This window comes from Lytechinus variegatus, chromosome 8 (genome assembly GCF_018143015.1).
Source record: "Lytechinus variegatus isolate NC3 chromosome 8, Lvar_3.0, whole genome shotgun sequence".
Lineage (NCBI taxonomy): Eukaryota > Metazoa > Echinodermata > Echinoidea > Temnopleuroida > Toxopneustidae > Lytechinus > Lytechinus variegatus.
Genome location: NC_054747.1, coordinates 41364253 through 41385567, shown reverse-complemented (window position 1 = coordinate 41385567; position 21315 = coordinate 41364253). Strand labels below are relative to the sequence as shown.

The 21315-nt window shown below is 35.0% G+C and overlaps 1 protein-coding gene across 1 annotated transcript; it reads right to left on the bottom strand.

The window, feature by feature from the left end:
* Nucleotides 1-1346: 1346 nt before the first annotated feature.
* On the bottom strand, nucleotides 1347-21083 carry LOC121420515 (DNA repair protein XRCC1-like). The gene is made up of 14 exons (XM_041615181.1): nucleotides 20863-21083; nucleotides 18546-18743; nucleotides 17072-17230; nucleotides 16194-16274; nucleotides 14187-14292; nucleotides 13506-13579; nucleotides 11782-11911; nucleotides 10301-10469; nucleotides 9460-9573; nucleotides 8564-8711; nucleotides 8012-8127; nucleotides 6950-7135; nucleotides 4465-4540; nucleotides 1347-2991 (listed from the first exon to the last, which is right to left on the bottom strand). The coding sequence occupies exons 1-14, from the start codon at nucleotides 20911-20913 to the stop codon at nucleotides 2878-2880; spliced, it is 1722 nt and encodes a 573-aa protein (XP_041471115.1). The 5' UTR covers nucleotides 20914-21083; the 3' UTR covers nucleotides 1347-2877.
* Nucleotides 21084-21315: the final 232 nt, after the last annotated feature.

The following is a 21315-nucleotide window of genomic DNA, read 5'->3' as shown; positions in this document are numbered from 1 at the left end:
TCCTTTTTCCTCTTCATCTTCTCCTTTTATCTTCATATTTTCAACTTTCTCTCCTTTTTCATCTCCAAGCTCCTCATTTCATTTATTTTTTCCATTTCCAACAATCATTTACATTTACAATAGTTTTGTTACATACATCTTGATATAATTATAATCAATAAAACAAAGAAACTTATTATGTATAATACTCAATATAACAGGTCAGAAACGGAGGAGGCTGCTAAAAAGCGAAGCTTGTAGGATGCAGCCTCCTATAACAGCCTGCAGCCTCCTCCTTTACATTCTCATCTACCTCCCTCTTTCTTATTCCATTTTATTCTCTTTTCTGTCTTTATCATCTTCCTCTCCTTGGTAACAAGTCTTTCACAGAATCATTCCTACAAGTTGATAGTGCTTTATAATGTATATGTACCCACATGGCAACAAAATCACACATACAAGACAGATTAATCAAACATTATCTGTGTTCATTTGAACTTCTTTATATACCAAAGATACAAAAATATCAGGAATATGTTTTACACATTCATAATTCATAGTAAGGGAAAAGGCTTATATCCTGAACTCTGGTTGAATTCTAAAGTTGGAATATAACTATGGCCAGCCTACTTTGAAGCAAATATTCAGAGTTGATCAACTTAAATTGAAACTTCACCCTGACAGAAAATTTATTGTAAAAATTGCAGAAAAAAATATAATGGTCAAGGTTTGAGGAAAATCCATTATTAGAATGTTATTTTTTTTTATTAGTGACATCATATGTGAGCAGTTTTCCAACTTATCATATGGTAAAAAATCATTAATTATGTCATTTTCTCAGAAAACTGAGAACAGTTTTTATTATGCCTCAATATATTGATGGACAAATCATTTCACACCAGCTCCTGAAATAAAATCTAAGTCATCACAAACCATTAAAATTGATATTTATGTATTTTGTATCATATAACATATGGGGCAGCTGCTTGTTTATGATGTCACAACTAAGAAAAATACATTTTAATAACTTTCTTAATCTGATGGATTTTCCTAAAAACCTTCACCAATATTTTTCAATATTTTTCTGCTATTTTTGGTTGGCTAATAGTGAAATTGTTACAGAAATTTTGCAATCGTATTTACACTGTATAAAAAGTGTTCATGAAACAGGACCGAGCTTGATACACTGCAAAAATTCCGGTGTTGATTTAATTCAAGCTCGGAATCTATATATGTCTACACCAGAAAAGTGTTAAACAACACCATTTTCGATTTGGTCTAACACCAGATAGGTGTTTGTAGAACACCAATTAGTATTAAAACAGCATCGGTTTGATTCCAAACTGGTGTTGTATCACCACTTCTCTGGTGTGGACATACATAGATTCTGGGCTGGTGTTAAATCGACACCAGAGTTTTACAGTGTATGAATATATTTCTAACTGCTTCAGATATTCTTTCAACAGAAGTGGGATGGGGAGATGACATGATGTCCTTCCTCTAAGTGGGATGGGGAGATGACATGATGTCCTTCCTCTCCTCTGCCAGATGATGTCCTTGCTAAACATCTCAATATGAACAAACCTATGTAGGGTCATTACTAATATAGATTTTTCTCACATCTCTGACTGAATTTTAAGAAAAAAGCACAGAATCAAATTCATACCACTCTATTCTTTAGAAGATGCTTTAAGTAAAAATACAAACAGAATATAAACATGATGAACAAAAAGTACTTAAACCACCTTTTCTGTTTCCAATAATATCAATAATAATAAAGGGCAACATTTATATAGCACTTAATACAATGTTTCTGAACAAGGCATACTGTTAACCTGGCTTTAGCATGGCTACCCTGATTCGGATTGCTCAAGCATTTACCAGTCTCAAAACCTGCTAATCTAACTTTTTCCCAGCATCACTGTTCTCTAAAACTAATAGGGCTTCTTGACTTTTCAATTTCATTTCTAGTTTTTGGCAGTTCTTTTGAAGAATTCTTCCCAAAAGCCCAGAGTCTGTGTCTCCCATACAGCTGTGTTGGGCTATGCATAGCAAGACTCTGTCATATGGGTGCGTATCTATTATAGGTGTCTTGGATACCAAATACCAATAAACTGTTAACTACAAAATATTTAATTCTGACCTTTTAAGGAAAGGCAGTTTTATGGCAAGAAATAAATGTCCAGTCACTCACATAAATTATAAATTGGCTTATAACTTGTGGTTTTGAAACACTTGACATGTCAGGGGGGGGGTTAGCTTGAGACTGGAAATAACAAACTTGAAATCACAATTTTCAAAAACACAGAGGGTTGTTATTGGTGGATGGGGATATTATGCATAGATCATTAATTGGTTCAGCAGATGATATTTAACACCAGTGCTCAATACAAAGTACCAGAAATATGCCATAAATTTCCAAGGTCAATATCAACATTGGCCTCATTGCAAGTACAGTGCTGTGAATGGTGTTGGTGTTTTCACAACACCAGCAAAACACTGTACTTTTAAACACCCATTGTATGGGATCATATATGAAGTTTGTTTAGCTAGACCAACTTTGGCAATGTACTGTAAGGGACCATCTAAACAGTTCAATTAGCTGGAACCACAATGTTCAGCAATTCAGTTGGACATTTGAGCTTTCTACAGGATCACCTCAGAAGCTCAGTAAGCTGAAACAACAATGTTCAGTCAGTGACTCCACCATTGGAGAGGATCAACTAAACAAACTCTTAAATCAGTCCAGCTTTGTAAGGAATCATCTAAACAAGCTGATTTAGTTGGAACCACAATATTCACAAATTCAACTGGTCATTCCAGTATTGTAAAGGATCATCTAAGAGCGCTCAATGAAATGGAATCCCTTTGGCAGTATTAATAGTTCCTCTGATAAACTCAATAAGCTGGCACAACAATGTAAGGTTGATAAGGGACCATCTTGAGTTTCTCGTTACAAGCAAACAGCCATCTTGGTTTAACAAATGTAAGAGATGAATTGTCTGATAGAGCCTGTAAAAAAGATGCAAAGAAAAGACACATAATGTAAGAGATGAGTTGTCTGAAAGAGCCTGCAAAAAGGATACAAAGAAAAGACAGATAATGGTTGTGAATGAAAGGTTAGACATTATCAGAGTGAATAAGGTCTTGTTAAAGTTTAAAAATTGATATACACAAATGACTACATTTTGATACATCATTTGCGATAGACTGAGCAGGGGGGGTGGAGAGGGGAGGGGAGGGGGTTAGGTAAGATACTGAACATACTCTTACTTTTTAAATAAAAATGTTATTCATGTTTCTCCAAAAATACCACAAGGGTACTGTAAAAGCAGTTATTTTAGCAAATTTCACGGAAAGAAGATCACCCACAAATTTAACAACATGCGAAATTTCATCTTTATAAACATGCAACAGTACAAGAGCACATTAGCAATACAGTGCGCATTCAAAAGGCCTAAGAATTGTGACATAGAGGGATTTCTCCCTCTTGGCTTGTGTATTCGGGGTTTCCGTCTTTGGTATCCAGGGTTCACATCAGCAAGCATACAGGGCTGGCAGGGGTGTGAAATGATTGTATTCGGGGTTGGGCCGAGGGTGTGTACTAATATGAAAATATGTGTGTATATTGCAATTTCGAGGGATATCAAATGAGTAAAAATGTGGCAGGAGTTGTGTGTTTAATAACGAAAGTTTGAGCTTTTGTTGGCAATCAGCATAATCGCAAACTAGTTATGTCAGGGAATTCCCCTAGCTGTTGTTGAACGTGAAGTTAGGACCACAGGAATATGAGACAGAAGCCGCCTTTCTCAAAAATATTAGCTTATACAGTAACACAGCATACAATTTATTTTTCACAGGAAATAATCTGACTACTCTTCTTCCAAGCAAAAGAGGAGATTACATGAAGTACAAAAGTATTGACAGTATGTTTTCTTATTATAACAACTTTGGGGAAAAACTGTGGACAAATTGATCACTCCAAACTCAATTACATGACATACAATTTAATGAGCTACTTCACTGTACAAATCTTATGGAATTCAGGAGTTAACCCATTTCCTACTGGTCCCTGTACAAAGCCTATGGAATTCAGGAGTTAACCCATTTCCTACTGGTCCCTGTACAAATCCTATGGAATTCAGGAGTTAACCCATTTCCTACTGGTCCCTGTACAAAGCCTATGGAATTCAGGAGTTAACCCATTTCCTACTAGTCCCTGTACAAATCCTATGGAATTCAGAAGTTAACCCATTTCCTACTGGTCCCTGTACAAATCCTATGGAATTCAGGAGTTAACCCATTTCCTACTGGTCCCTGTACAAAGCCTATGGAATTCAGGAGTTAACCCATTTCCTACTGGTCCCTGTACAAAGCCTATGGAATTCAGGAGTTAACCCATTTCCTACTGGTCCCTGTACAAAGCCTATAGGATTCACAGTATTCAGCAGTCAACAGATTAACAAGGCTTAGCTAGTAACTTACCTCTTCAAAATTCTTATCCCAGCTTGAGTTGGTGATGACATAGTTGACTTTCTCATTCATATAGTTCTCAATAACCCTGTGAAAAGAGGAAAAGCAATCAAAACTGAATGCAAATTGTGATATCAAAATTTCATTCGACATTTTCATTCATATTGCTATAACAAGTGGAATGCCTCTGGCCGTCTCACCTGCATCACGCAGTTCAATATAGCAGCAGTGCTGACTTTGAATACTACTCTAACTCGCACAAGATGTTCAGTGATACATGGTTACTCTTATGTCCACTTTTTATGAACGAGACCAATAAACTTACAGAGATATGATGGTTATTCAACAAAAAACCCCAACATGGCCAAAGTTCATTGACCTTACATGACCTTTGACCTTGATCATGTGACCTGAAACTCGCACAGGATGTTCAGTGATACTTGATTACTCTTATGTACAAGTTCCATGAATCAGATCCATAAACTTTCAAAGTTTTGATGGTAATTCAACAGATACACCCAATTCGGCCAAAGTTCATTGACCTTTGACCTCGGTCATGTGACCTGAAACGCGCACAGGATGTTCAGTGATATTTGATTACTCATATGTCCAAGTTTAATGAACTAGACTAATAAACTTTCAAAGTTATGATGGTAATTCAACAGATATCCCCGATTCAGCCAAAGTTCATTGACCCTAAATGACCTTTGACCTTAATCATGAGACCTGAAACTTGCACAAAATATTCAGTGATGCTTGATTACTCTTATGTACAAGTTTCATGAATCAGATCCATAAACTTTCAAAGTTATGATGGGAATTCAACAGATATCCCCAATTCGGCCAAAGTTCATTGACCCTAAATGACCTTTGACCTTGGTCATGTGACGTGAAACTCATGCAGGATGTTCAGTGATACTTGATTAACCTTATGTCCAAGTTTCATGAACTAGGTCCATATATTTTCTAAGTTATGATGACATTTCAAAAACTTAACCTCAGGTTAAGATTTCGATGTTGATTCCTCCAACATGGTCTAAGTTCATTGACCCTAAATGACCTTTGACCTTGGTCATGTGACATGAAACTTTAATAGGATGTTCAGTAATACTTGATTAACCTTATGGCCAAGTTTCATGAACTAGAACCATATACTTTCTAAGTTATGATGTCATTTCAAAAACTTAACCTCAGGTTAAGATTTGATGTTGACGCCGCCGCCGCCGCCATCGGAAAAGCGGCGCCTATAGTCTCACTCTGCTTCGCAGGTGAGACAAAAACCAAGTTGCTTTAAAATTACCTTGCAGTAGTCTACTTTCATCATCATAATAGAAGAAGTAATGATGAATACTTACCCATTCAATGCAATCATGAATACTTCATTACCCATTAAATGCAATGATGAATACATCCTTACCCATAACATACAATTACATTCTTACACATTAAATGTAATGATGAATACATTCTCATCCATTAAATGTAACAATGAATACATTTTGACCCATTAAATGTAACAATGAATACATTCTGACCCATTAAATGTCATGATGAATACATTCTCACCCACTAAATGTAACAATGAATACATTCTGACCCATTAAATGTAATGATGAATACATTCTGACCCACTAAATGTAACAATGAATACATTCTGACCCATTAAATGTAACAATGAATACATTCTGACCCATTAAATGTAATGATGAATACATTCTCACCCATTGAATTCAATGATAAATACATTCTCACCCACTAAATGTAACAATGAATACATTCTGACCCATTAAATGTAACAATGAATACATTCTGACCCATTAAATGTAATGATGAATACATTCTCACCCACTAAATGTAACAATGAATACATTTTGACCCATTAAATGTAATGATGAATACATTTTCTGTCCCATTAAATGTAATGATGAATACATTCTGACCCATTAAATGTAACAATGAATACATTCTGACCCATTAAATGCAATGATGAATACATTCTGACCCATTAAATGTAACAATGAATACATTCTGACCCATTAAATGCAATGATGAATACATTCTCACCCATTAAATGTAACAATGAATACATTCTGACCCATTAAATGTAACGATGAATACATTTTGACCCATTAAATGCAATGATGAATACATTCTGACCCATTAAATGTAACAATGAATACATTCTGACCCATTAAATGTAACAATGAATACATTCTGACCCATTAAATGTAACAATGAATACATTTTGACCCATTAAATGTAATGATGAATACATTCTGACCCATTAAATGAATGATGAATACATTCTGACCCATTAAATGTAACAATGAATACATTCTGACCCATTAAATGTAACAATGAATACATTCTGACCCATTAAATGTAATGATGAATACATTCTGACCCATTAAATGTAATGATGAATACATTCTGACCCATTAAATGTAACAATGAATACATTCTGACCCATTAAATGTAACGATGAATACATTCTTACCCATTGAATGCAATGATGAATCTATTGATCTGCCTCCTTTCTTCTTTATCAAATTTGCCAAAGAGAAAGAATCGTTTGCTGCTGAAAAAATCAGGAAGATCTGGGATATCTCCATCACTTGAACTTTGACCTTTCTTATCTGGGCTTCCTCCCTTCTGTTTTGGAGTTTTTAATTTTGATTGAACTCTGCAACAAGAAGAATCATATCAAACTTAGAACTAAGAATACAAAATGAATAGTGAATATACAAAATCTTACAATATTCAAAACTTAAAAAGGCACAACATTTAAATGCAGAATTCAACTCTGCAAGCTGTCATGAGAGTTATTGCCAACATACAACATTGCATCTCACATCTGTCACACACTGTATTATTATATTGTGAGTTGATGGCACAGAATAGTTCTGCATAATTGAAACAGTGACATGACACCTGCTCCTGCAACAATTGCTCTGGGCTTAATTTCTTCTATAAAAGATGTAAGGTTAGGGTTGCAATTGGGTTTTATGTTAGGGTAGGGTATATCCAGGGTTGAAGTGGGTTATTAGTGTGTGGAATTGAGCAAATTTCAAGAAACAAATTGAAACATTCCCCCTTTATCTCTTGCCTCCACAATACAAGGACATTAAATATTATGTTGAAGCATTGTATAGATTTTAAACATTAAGAAACATAAAAATTGTTTCCATTTCCTAAACAAAATCAAGAAAATCTTTTAATGCAAATAGATTAAAACATTATATTGCTGATTTTATGATGCAAAATTACAACAAAAATGTCAAGTTTCACCAATCTGGGCCCTGATACATAATGCTTAGCAATTGATAACAGGGTGATTCCTACAGTTGAGTGCATTGGTTATTGTGTATGATCAATGTAAAACTCAATCCTACAATCAATCCCAAAGTTTAATGTAAAAAGACCCTGAATCATTCACAACTGATGTCACTCTTTTAATTTTTTTTCCATTTTCTACCTAAACCAATCCGCAGCATGCATAAGAGAAAATAAGAGTTTGTTTTTCAATTTGTAGAGGAATAATGAAAAATGAATGACATACTTTCTGATTTCATCCTCTGTATCATCCCCAGATGAACCTCCTGCTGACATTGGTTCTGTATCATTCCCTTCTTCATCCGTAGAACCACCATATTCATCATCATCTTCAGAAGGCTTCTAAAAAATACAGATAATAATAAATTAAAAGGTTTTTATCACAAATGTAAACCTCCTGCTGACATTGGTTCTGTGTCATTCCCTTCTTCATCAGTAGAACCTCTACACCAAGGTGCTTCCATAGGTATATTATTACCCCGGTCATCAGATACTTGCATGTATGTTTCTTGTGTTCACTGTGCTTTTTCATCATGCTATAATGGTGAAGAAAACTAATTTGGGCATTATTCCTGAAAAGTTATGAATGATCTGAGTGACATATGAGCTAATAAATCAAACTCATATTAATTTTAGAGAATGGTGTCACAATTGTCTATCCATAATTAAACTACAACTTGAGACCACAATCGACTATCCACAGTTAAACCTCAACTTTAGTCCAGAGTTTAAATCAAACCAGAATACAGACCAGTGCTACATAATTAAGGTATCTCACCTTTGGTGTTGAGGCCATTGTTTGAGGACTCTTAGACGGACTCTTTGATGGTGTTGCTTTTACTGGCGTCTTCTTTTCTTGTTCCTCTTCTTCATCTTCTGATTCACTCTCATCACTAGAACTATCTTGTCCTCCTGATAATTTGTATCTATGGCAACAGAAATGTGTAAATCTTGAAAACATCAACAGGCAATCAATGACCATGACTTTGGATGCCGAACTGATTGGCCTATAAAATTTGTGAAATCACCTGCAACTCACCCAAAAGGCTTGCACGGAACTTTGTGACAGAGCCTTAATGATAAACTAAACAGCATATGCTAGGTCACTTGAAAGAAGGTACCCGATTGGTCAGGTCATTTGATAAAAGAGCTGTGATTGGTCAAGCTAGCTCTTGTGGTAAATCAATTGTTTACATAATTAAATAACACATGGTATGTGCGTTTGGTAATCAAATAAACCACAAAATATGCAACCATAAATAGACAATTTATATCGAAGATTATCATATGAGGTGAGATAACTCATTATCAATGGTATGATATCTTCAACTTCAAAAAATACAGTTCACAAATACCATAAATACTCATCATTATCATTATTATTCATGACTTTCATCCAGGAAATGAATATTGCATGCTTGATCTCAAAATAACCACAGGACAAATGTCAATGGCAGTGCTCATTGCTCAACCAAAAGAAAAATATTTCAGAATGAAGAGAAAATTGTTCTCGAGGCACTTCTATGACAAATTTGATCAACAGAAATGTTCAGAAATCAATTTGTATTTCATATTTTATCTTATCAAGCATATGATTTTCATTTTCAATCAGAATTTTCTTTGCATATTCCTTTCTTTTCATTTGAAAATTTTCCAATACCAATATAAACTTACCGTCTCCATGGTAACAGGATACGTTTTCTGTAGCAATCTGTAATCCATTCTTTCTTGACAATCTTTCCTTTTCCCTTTACTTGGTTGTATTTGGGTGTGTTTGCAAAGGCACAGCTAATCAAGTAAACAATTATTAAATCAAGGAAAATGTAAAAATAAGGATATGTAAAGCCCCATAGATCAGATTTTCAAATAATATGATCATTCCAACCAATAAAATCTTAAAAGATCAAAGTTGTGAATGGTGATATGAATACTGAAATCAAAATCTCTTTTGAGTCTCCCTGTAAGAACGAAATTCAATGCAATTTCAAATCATAATGGTGTCATCATCAACTGTGACTAAAACCAATTTGGACTTAACTCCGATCACATGGCTTGCAATAAAGCCAAATTCTAATAAAAGTATTCACAGCATCATGCCAAACTTCAAATGAAATAATTTATTTCTTGGAAATTTAAAATTATATACAATATGTGATTTACATGTAAATTAAAAAATCGGGTTGCAGTTGACTTGTAGAGTACATGTATGTGTCGGATTAAAACAAAAATAACACGACTAACGCACTTGCTACATATAATGCAGATGTACTCCAATTCCAATACCTTACAAATATGCAATGATGCCATTTATCTGGCTAAAAATATTCACATCAAAGGAACATCAAATAGCATTCTTCACCTGAGGGCCAATAGCCCAAGGGAGAAATGTACTATTGATGCTTCTGTACCAATTAATACTCTTTATGATGGTAAAATCAGGTCAAAAATATCAAATAAAAACAAAGTCAAAGAAACATCCTCCTAAAGAGCACTTTGGAAACTTGTTGATACTTACATGAGATGAGTAGCACCTGGGCCCCAATCTCCCTGGTATTTAGCCCCCATCTCCATAGCCTTCTGTCTTAGCTCACCCCGTAATGGATTCTGAAAACCACTCATCACAAACACAACCTTCTTCATCAGTTTCTCAAAGGCTTCTCCAGTGGCAGGTTGAGGCTTGGATTCTGTAATCATCACAAATGAAAAACAAGATGGATTCTTATTTGGAAGCATGTGAAATGGTTTACAAATCACAAAAACATCCTTCTTAATCAATTCTCAAATGCTTCTCAAGTGGCTGGTTGAGGCTTGGATTCTGTAATCATCACCAATATAGAACTAGATGGATTCTCATTTGAAAGCATGTGAAATGGTGTATATTTGCTTGGTCAAACGAACTATCAGCTTACTTCTCAGATAGGCATTACCTCATTTGGTCTACTTTGATTTTGGTCTCATTGCTGTTTGTTTACTTGTTACACTAGCCTACCTTCGTCTATACTCACTCAGGGGGGGGAGGTTGCAAGAAAATATTTGCAATCATTAGCAATATTCTGTTGCAATTTTACAATTTACCGGTAATAGATGAATGCCAGCTGAAGCAATTCAGATTACACTCCTTTTTTCAAGAAGCAGATTACCAATCGACCACAAATTTTAAATTAATTTCAAGAGATATGATTGATTTAGGGACTGGAAATAGACATACAATTGATCGCAAGTTCCTTGCAACACTCCATAATTCCTAGATGATCTTATTCACACTTCATCTTACTTTCTAATTGCTTTTTGATTAACCAAAATGACAAAATTTGTTTCATTATTTAATCATATAGACGTAGTGGTAGATATAGTAGTGGATATTAGACTAAATGTGTATAGCATAACTGGAAATTTGACACAATGGTATGGGCACAATGAAAATTAGATAAAATAGTTGGTAGACAAACTGGTTTTAGAAGATCAAGAATCAGACCTTGTGGGATGAGGCCAAACGGAAAGTAGGCAAGTGACAATTTATTAGAGAAATAGTCTGCTATTTCAAGATCTACAATATATTGCATAGTTAATTTCCAATATTTCAGTACTGTCACAACCTCATCAAAAACGATAACGCCCAAAGAACCTACAGTGGGTGGGACCGTAGAGGCAGATAAAGTGAAAAATCTTAAGCAATAACATGACAGCACCTCAAAGATCTTATTGCTAATGTGTAGACACAACTGAAGTGAATATTGGTAGATCCAGGAGATTAAATGAGAGGGGTCACACATAGCAAATAGAGGGGTAGAGATGACTTTTTTTAGATTTAGCTTTAGGGCCTATTGTTAAATGGGCAGTTCTCAAAATACAAATGAGGCAAGCACCCATGCTCCCCCGCCTGGATCCACTACTGGAATAAACTTGTATGAAAATAAAGTTTTTTCTCTAGCTTAATCTTTCAAGTTACACTGTTAAATAAATACCACATACTCATATTAGATTAGCTATACTGACCTTTCTTTGGGATAGATTGTTGCTTGCGTGGTTCTTCTTTCTTAGGCTCAACAGCTGGTTTCTTGTGGCTCTTCTCTCCCTCTTTTTTATCAGAATCAGATAAACGTCTCTTGGCTGATGGCTGGGATGTCTAGAAAAGGAAACATTTTAGCACGGAATTTTTCATGAATAATCCTGCAGTTATCAAGCTTTCAAGACAAAATCTAGTCATTTTTTTCAATTAAAGGCCCATTGTCATGTTTTCCCAGGGAAGTTGATACTATTTGGATATATATCACCCATAGTAGAACAAGATTTTCAATCAGCAGACATTATGTAATGCTCTGGCCCAACCTTATCTCTTTGCTTTTCTATCTATATCTCCTTTTAATTCTCCTTTCCCCTTTACTCACCTTTTCTCTGTCTGTCTCCCTATGCCGTCTTTATCCTTCCCCATTTTCTCTTTTTCGAATACTTTTCATTCATGCATGTACAATGTGCCTCATTGTAGTGGTTATAACTTGTGTACTTTAAATTCAATACAATGTATGATTTTATTTTAAACAATTTATTTCCTTGTATTATAATAAGTACTATTTATATCATTTCATGTTTGTACTTCAGTGTTATTCTATTATTGTAAATTGTACACATATTCTTATTCAGCCTTTGGCTGCGAGGCATGTTTTAATAAACCATTATTGAGTTAAAAATTTCTTGCTGGTGCACCAAGCTCCCTTTCCCTGTTACAGGTATTTCCAAAGCTTTTTCACAAAGTCTGGGGTCAGGAAATAAAATTCCACTCCAAACGAAAGATGACTTTAATCCCTAAATATCAATGCGGAACAAGATCAGAGTTGAATACACAATTTGTTCAAAAAACATCAGCATTGTTGTTTGAAGGTTTGCATGATGATAACCGCACAGGCAATTTTTGGTATACAAAGTCTTCTCCTGCTCCTGTTATTCAACTCCATTCACCGACTAAAGCCAGCCTTTTCTCTTCTACTCAAGCCTGCCTACTACTCATCTTTCCACCATTTCTCTTTACAGTCCTTTTTAAGGACAACACTTTGAATAAGAATACTCTACTTCCCAACCTCCCCTTACAATTTAATTTCTATTTCTATCCACTTTCTATCTGTCCTTCCCGAGCTTCCCACATGGTGCACCATAAACCACTTCCACGATCTGCATCGTTCTTTCTCCTCTCTGATGACACTCCTTACTCTGTATTGAGAGCAGCTTTCACCAACTGACTTCACTGCTTTCATCCTTTATATCTTTGGTGTTTCATGGACCATCTTTTTTTATTATGAAATTTACTCCAAACCAATCAGATGCAAGGATTTCAGTAGCTTGTATCTCAAATAGTTAAGTGAAAGTCTTCATGAAATACTCTCTTGCTTATTCCTTATACTCTCAAACCAGCCACCTCCAGAACCCTGCTGCACAAAATCTAAGAGAAACTTAACTTTGCCAGCTAATAGTAACTACCATGGTAACAATGCTCAACAGCCAATCAGAATCAAGGATTCCACGAGATACCTTTGGATGGCAATCTTAATCATTATATCAACTTTTAACAGAAAAGGGTCTGGATACAAGCTTCTTGCAAAATTTACATATAAAGAGATGACAATCAAAGTAACACATGTGTTCTAGTAGAACTGTTCCAAAGGTCTCTTGTGCATATAATTCTTACTATTGCCCCAAATGATGTGTATTATTTCATACTAATGCACCTGTTTAGGTGATGATGATGATGGAGCCTGATGAGTCTGTGGAATGCTGGATGCGGCCCTTACTGCTGCAGCTCCTGTAAAATGTAAAACATTTATCATTGAGATAGAGAGAGGATCTCTACTGGATCATAATAGAAAAATAATGATAAACACTATACATTTTCTGTGAGGAATTAAACCAAGTTCATCTATGAATGAAATTTTCCGTTAACAAGTAAACAAAAATGGAAAATCCCTTAGGTTCTTTACTTTTCGTGGCAAAATTCATTTAATTTACCCTTACAGAGTGGAATCCATGTTTTAAATGTTCATTCTTCATGACAAAATCATTATTTCCATTAAAATCAAGTTTGAAATGGAGTATAGAGGTTTCCAGAGACAGAAAAGGCAATTTTTCACTAAGAAAACAGTGTGCTTTGTTCCATCTTTTGTCTATCACTCAGTTGAATAAGCAAGATTAAAATGTAATAACTTTATTTACATCTGTCATCATTAGAGAACTGTTATTGGCTCTTCAAACAAAATCATTTCATCAAAAAAAATAAGATTACAACTGTTTAATATCACATATTTTGTAAATAATGAATAAATTTGAATTGCATAATTGAGGAAGACTGGCTGAAATACAGATTATTGTAGAAATAATTTTAAATATCAAGCAATATTGGCATGCACCATTACCTGTGAGCGGTTTCTGTGTAGGTTCAGTATCCTTGCTCTTGAAAAAACTTCCAACTGAGAGAGAAGACTTGCTTTCTTCCTTCAATCTGAACTTGCCCAGGGTAGTCTATGGAAAGAAATCACAGAGAATGCACTTAATTACACTTCATTGACAAGGTGTTAAAACATTGTAGGATGGGGTGTCTGGTGACCGGACACTTTATAATTTTGAAACCTTTTTTGTCTTTGTATTGCACATGAAAAAATATGAATTCCATTGTGGTAACTTTTCTCAGTTTTGTAGTTTTGTTTTCTATAACAGTGCCTAAGACTTTGCACAAAAATCGATGAAGCTTTGCTTGTTAACTTTTTCAAATGGCAGTTCGAAATCGATCGTCCATACGAAACAACTGGCTATACATCAACATTTCACATAAAGGGCAAAATAATTACTTCTTAGGAAAAAAATTATAGCCTTTCATTTCTTTTTATTGAACTTGGATTTGTATTGCACAGTGAATGTTGAGTTTCATTTTAATTAAGGGGTACTGCATATCAGGGCTTTCTTTAACTAGTGCTGATTACCTGCAGGGCTCACCCTACTCATTTGGATTAGACACTTTGTGCCCCACTTGTTCTTAATTTTAAGAAAGTAGCCCAACTGATTCTTGGTCCAAAATCCATAATCTGAAGTAACAAAATCATTAATTTCTTAATGAAATCAGGAAACCTGATTTTTTACAAAGAGAAATTCCCTTCAATGAAAGAAAGATTTTACATTCAAGACTAGCTAGAGGCATCACTTTTCTTGATGGACTCTAGAAGACACTGGGAGCATTGAATCATGCCCATAAAAGGTCATAACAGTTTAAACCCATTTTTATGTGTATCAGTCAGTCGGCAAGCCCTGAAAAAGTGGCTTCTTTTATCCAAGTGATATTCATGACTAGAGGGTTTTTGCATTGTTAATGAGCTTGGTGCGAACCAAAACACCTCTTTTTATTCGGCCATTGCTGCTCTAAATATTGACCAAATTTCATGTTTTTGGTATCTTTGTAAAGAAGAATCATTCTTTTAGGTCATGTGTTTGGATTTTTAAAAGAATGTTGTAATATAGGGAAAACTTTTGATATAAAACATGAAACAAAATATTTTTTTCATGCAACAAAAGTTGTTGTTTTCACACTTAATTTCTGTTTGAGCACAAATGATGTTTAGATCATGATAAAGCTGAAGATCTAAGCTTTAATATGATATAATTTTTATAAGATGTATTTTAGATGGGTCAGCAGCCAGCTTTTCATAGGCCAAGTACATTTAGCAGCTCAAAAACAATACTGCGCTCTGATTGGTCATAGAAACCACACACCCACGCAAATTCCAATGTTCCCCACACTGGGCCTCTGCAAGGTCACACTCACCATGTGGTAATCTCTTCAAATTACCCGTGCCTGTTGTTGTGAAAACATTATTCAGCCAATCAGAACTCTGGATTTTATGTTACTCAGAAATTTTAGAAATCTCGTCTTGCATCTTTATGGAAAAGCTGGCTGCTGACCCATCTAAAAGATGCCACATATCAAGAGTGACATTGTAAGAAAGTATAGAGTTTGAGCTTTCTGATGATATAAATAATGTTTGTGCCTAAAACACAAAATGTTGCAGAATTTGCAAGTGAAAACAGAGGAAGAAAATTCTGTTTGATGCATCTTTTCAGGTAAAAAATTAACTTATTTATCAAAATATTTTATTCAAAAGAAATGACCAATATAAAAGAGTAACATTTACTCTTCCCATGGTACAAAAATAATCAATTTTACTCAAGGAGAAAGTGGTTAAATTCTTTGAGAAAGAAAGTCTCACAATTCACGAGATTTTCCGGGGTCTATAAATTCAGCCACGAGAGGACTTGGATAAATCTTGCCTATTTGCTCATTAACTCAGGGGCTTGCCGACTGACTGGTCTTCTGATATTAGTGAGAGCTCTGTTGCACAGAATTCGAGCATTCCACCACACTCCATACTAACCTGTCCTGTAGCGCCCTCTTGCTGCTCACCAGATCCAGGTGGACCATGAAGCTTGATGAATGATAGTCCATATTTACAACGCTGTTAACAAAAAATCCATAACGAAACTCAAGGCTATACACATTGATCTTTATAAACCATCTCAGTGTACATTATTAGCCCTATACACCATTCATCAAGAGGATGAACTTTGGTAGAAATACAAAATTAATATATACTTGGCTAAATATCTAACAAGTTGTGTATCACATGAAAGATAAAAGTATTTCCTTTGTTTTTCAATAAGGTTCAAATTTCGATCAGTGATGTACAAATAATTATGAATCATCAAGTGCAATAATGTATGATTTCAGACCCTTCTATATTCATTAAAGTGCATTTTGCAATGCTCCAATTATGAGGACTCATTCTTATTATTTTTTTCTGAGAGATAAGATATATACAGGTGTATGCTTTAAAATTCTGATACTTTTTATTTGTTTTCTTCTTTTTGAAATAAAATTGATTTTATTGTACCCCTGATCAAAAGTCTATGAGGCAACAGAAGCCAGACATTTGTACCTTTACAAAATATGTAATACCTATTGGAATAATACGCATCTAGACATACATAGCCTCCCTTATAATTGATTAAAATAGATTCAAGAAATAAGTGATTAAAAAGCTTTAATAAAAGTATTTAAACTGTAAATGCAAAGCAAGCTGAGGAGTATTTCACGAACAAATATTCAGATATTTTCACTGACAAATGCTATAAGCTACTAAAATCCTGGCATCTAATTGGCTCAGATTGAAATATTCAGTGAAAATCACTGACAAAATACTCCATGAAACACTCCCCAGATATATATACATTTTTGCAACAATGAATCATTTACCTTATTAAAAGGCTGAGTACAAACAATCTTGATGCGATCAAACTTCTTATCGGAGACAGCTTTAGAGAGACTCTCTGGTCCAAACATCCGAACACGATTCTGATTGGTATTATTCCTACTTTCTATTGGTGACATGAATGATGATGTTACTAAGATAACCTGTCATAAGAAAAACAAAATCCACTTAAAAGTCTATAGCAATAGTTAATTTATGTTTGCATCTTAGCATTAATTTAGGTTAATTGGTACATTTGTCAATGTACATGTAGCTGTTACATGTAGATTAATTGGTACATTTGTCAATGTAGCTGCTCTGAGTATTTTTGGACAATGTATCCTATCTATTCATCCACACCTAACAAAACTACAACAGGTACAAATTACTAGTACGGCAACGCTTTTGACCAGTGACAAGCCATGATTTATGGGCAAAGACCGATAAAATAAAGAAATATCTGTACATGAGAAATTAAGTGTCACTGAAGACTATGAATATCCAGCATTGTAAGGCCTATTATTCATTTCGGCTGTCCACCAGACTAAAAAAAAAAACACCAGTCGACAGAGACAGACAGTTATTGGTCAGTCACAGGTGGAAGAGACCTGCTTCGACTTAACCCTACTCTCAAAGCTAATATTTTTTGAAAATTTGTGCATTCAATTTGATGCTAGTAGTACAGTATATGTATTTTATTTTCAATGAAACTGTTTTTAATGCGGCTTATTTATTTAATTGCTCTTTCTTTGAAATCAAAGACTGAACTCAAAATGATTTTGAAACATAATCTGCTATTACATAGATAGCAATACTGATAACATAAATGAGAGTTATTTTTTGTTTTCTGATACCTTGATCGAGCAATTACAAGAGTATCCTATGTATAAGAAACAGAATGATAACAAAGTGTTTTTAACAAAGAAACAAGATCCTCTATTAAAAAAAACCTTGCATAACCAAGGGATTCATTATTCCTGCCAGCAGCTATCTTTACTTTATCGAGGCAGAGTGTGACAATACAAATCTGTACACAACCACAAAAAGGCATGAATAGCTAACCACTTTCTTTGATAAGTCAATATTATAAAGCTATATAATTTACTGCATTATATTGTAGTTTTTGAAGCAACTTAGTCATGTTTCATTTACTTAGAATTGAAAGAAAGTAAGAAGTAAAGGAAGGGGTCTATCTGACTCTGGGTAAGAAATAATTCATTTTCAGGGATTATATCTTTTTTACATTTGGGCGAATGCTGAATCCTTCTTTTGAAGGGGGACTTTTTTTGCTCAATACAGAAAATACATGATTAGTCTGCTGTACACAGAGTATTTTATTTACTCTTATATATTTTCTGGGGGCAGATCTTGGGGGTGACTCCAGAAAAGATCCCAAAGTATTTCTTACTTTAATTTAAGGGGAATCTAAGGGAAAATTTGGGCTGTGATGGTGGCAAATGTATTTCCTACGCTGAGTACCTGAAATTCATCTGAACCAGAGCTTGAATGTCCGCCGAGAATCTCAACAAATGCAGATGACTCATTGCCGACATCTATGGAATAAATGGAGGAAGCTTTCTCTAGTTGAAGGATGACAGAGACCTGTTTCTCTCCTTCTGATCCTCCTGTCCATTTCTTGTAAGAGTCTGCCTTTAAAAGATTCTCTGCCTTGTGCAACTATAATCAATAAAAGAGAAGAGGTTATTGCATTATCTGGTAAGTACAAGTGAAAATTATTGAGGGAGAAAAGGGATGGAAAGGAAGATGATGAGAACAACAGACAATAAATTGCCAACAGATAAATTCAATTTAAAAGGAGAATTTATTGATAAATATTGGCATAGTATTGCACTTTGAGCTTCCATGTCTCCTCACACGAGTCCATGAAGTAGCAGCTTTTCAGCAACACTAAGAACCACAGGCTCCTGCCTTCATCCCGTACCAGATGACGATGATGATAATGATGAAGATGATGATGATGATAATGATGGTGGTGATGATGATGATGTTGATGATGCTGATGATGATGATGATAAGGAGAGAAGGAGAGGAGGGGAAGATGAAGAGAAGAGAAAATCTAATTTTTTCATACTCTGATAAATGTATATTACGAACGTGAATTTATTTGATGAAGCAACCAAAAGAAAGTGGCAAATTTATGCAGAGTCAGATTAAATTGTTGAATTCAAATTAATTACATTATTCTAGTTGAATATAGATCTTCTTCTTCTGCTTTGGGTACACAGTGGGGAATGTACTTTTATTAGAGTTATGTAACAAAAAAATACCTAGTACATGTATAGTCATGTATTGTATTACCGGACACTATCATGATTCCGGACGCGCATATTACTGCGTACGAAAACAATTTTGTATCGTAAAACTTCCGCAGTTCAATTTCACAGAGCAATACATAGAACAAGATTCTAAAAACAAGGCTAAAATCTACTTTTTACCCTATTTATTTAAAAAATGACAGAAAATGCTTGAAATATCATCCAACATAGTTTGGCATTAAGAATTGATAATTAAGAGTTGATTTTCTGACGGAAATATGGGCCTGATTTGCCGAATTTCATTCTCGTCCGCTCCTTCAATCGAATGTTCAGGTGTGGTGTATTGTGGGTGATCGTCGATGGCACCGGCTAGTTCAAGGTATACCGTGCGCGAGGTTTACCGTAATCAGAGCCTGACATCAACGATCAACAACGCATCGATAGAACTTGATACTAACAAGCATAATATTGGAAAGAGCCATGGAACATGCAGCTAAAAAGAAAAAATAAGATTAGTTAGCAAACATAAATTTATTACCAAAGCTGCTCAGATTCGATATGAAAAAGCAAGCGAAAATTTAGAATTTACTCATGATGATATGAATATGAACATGAAGAAAAAGAAATCATCCCAATTCTTAAATAAATTATTATTAATCAAGAATATCTTCACCTGTCCGGCGCGTGTCTAGAATCATTATGTAATTTGTCACACACAAAAATAATGTTTTTCGTGGAGCCTGGAGCAGAGGGGTATGTGGCATGCACGATGCAAAGAAAATGGTTGGTATTATTTAAACGTAAACATAATCAGTAGAGGCGCTGGTCCAAAAATTGGGATTGTCCCAGAAAACAAGAATATCCTTAATATAAACCAAGACAAATTATGTCTTGATAAGCCCTTGATAAATTGAGACTGTCTTTGTTTATGGGGACGTTTTTTCTTCACTTCTCCCTACGGGACAAAGACAGCAATTAGGGGAATTGAGAGTGCTAAAAATAGATTCAGTGACCTCAATTCCCCCCAGTTCACCGTTTATTTATTATGACTTGCCGTCTTCCAATAATCTTGTTATGAAACCCGATATGTTTACATTGACTAGCACTCTTGATTGGTGTCGGCACTCAACAGGTGAATGAACTTTCCTAGATTTCTTGTGTGAAGAAATCCTTATAAACTGAGACAGTCCCTGTAAACTGGGATGATCCCAATTTTCTGACCAGCGCCTCTACAGTACTGATATTGATAATAAAAAATATAAAATAATTTTTCCACATTCATAATTTTCATATTTCGAACAGCTAATCATAATGCGAATTTTTCTTGATTGTATTTCCTATAATTGTCATTTTTAGAGCAGTGAAATAAAGGTGTCCAGCAATAGCCTTTAATTTTAGCAGGATACACAGTCATAGGCTAAAAGTATAGCTCAGTGCCCAATGTGAGTGAGCGTGTTCTTTTTTGGATACCCACCCCGCAGATACGGCAGAAAACAATTTCGTGTTGCGCTAAAACTTACCGTGTCTTCGCTGGTACAAGATACAACATGCTTTACTTGAACAATTGTCATCTTCACCGTTCCTTTCGTTATCTTGAAATACTAGTAAAGTCAAATATGCGAATTTGAGAGTGGAATTGACAAAACAATGACTCAATCCTCAATAATTCACGTCAAAAATTGATCGTGGCGATGGCGATCGCGAGGCTTTGTTTTTCCCGCAACATGCACCGACCTGATGATGACGTCATACTTCAAAAGGGGCGGGGATACTAGTACTAGTACAGTATTTGATTGATCCGTGATATGGATCCGACCATGCATGGACCTCACAGAAATACAACAATTCGTTGATGGACCTATTACAATCCGACCGATCCAAAATTATAGATGTCAGATGGAGGGGGGGGGGGGTGTAGTCGGATTTCGGAAGGGTAGGAAGTCCTGTGGCTCAAAAATCTGAAACCATGCTTT

Excerpts from the sequence above, each read along its gene's own strand:
- LOC121420515 (XM_041615181.1), bottom strand. The coding sequence starts at position 20,913 with ATGACAATTGTTCAAGTAAAGCATGTTGTATCTTGTACCAGCGAAGAC. Across the intron at positions 8,128-8,563 it reads CAATGGCCTCAACACCAAAG|AAGCCTTCTGAAGATGATGA; the intron begins GTGAGATACCTT and ends TGTATTTTTTAG. Across the intron at positions 4,541-6,949 it reads TTCATCATTGCATTCAATGG|GGTTATTGAGAACTATATGA; the intron begins GTAAGAATGTAT and ends CTCTTTTCACAG.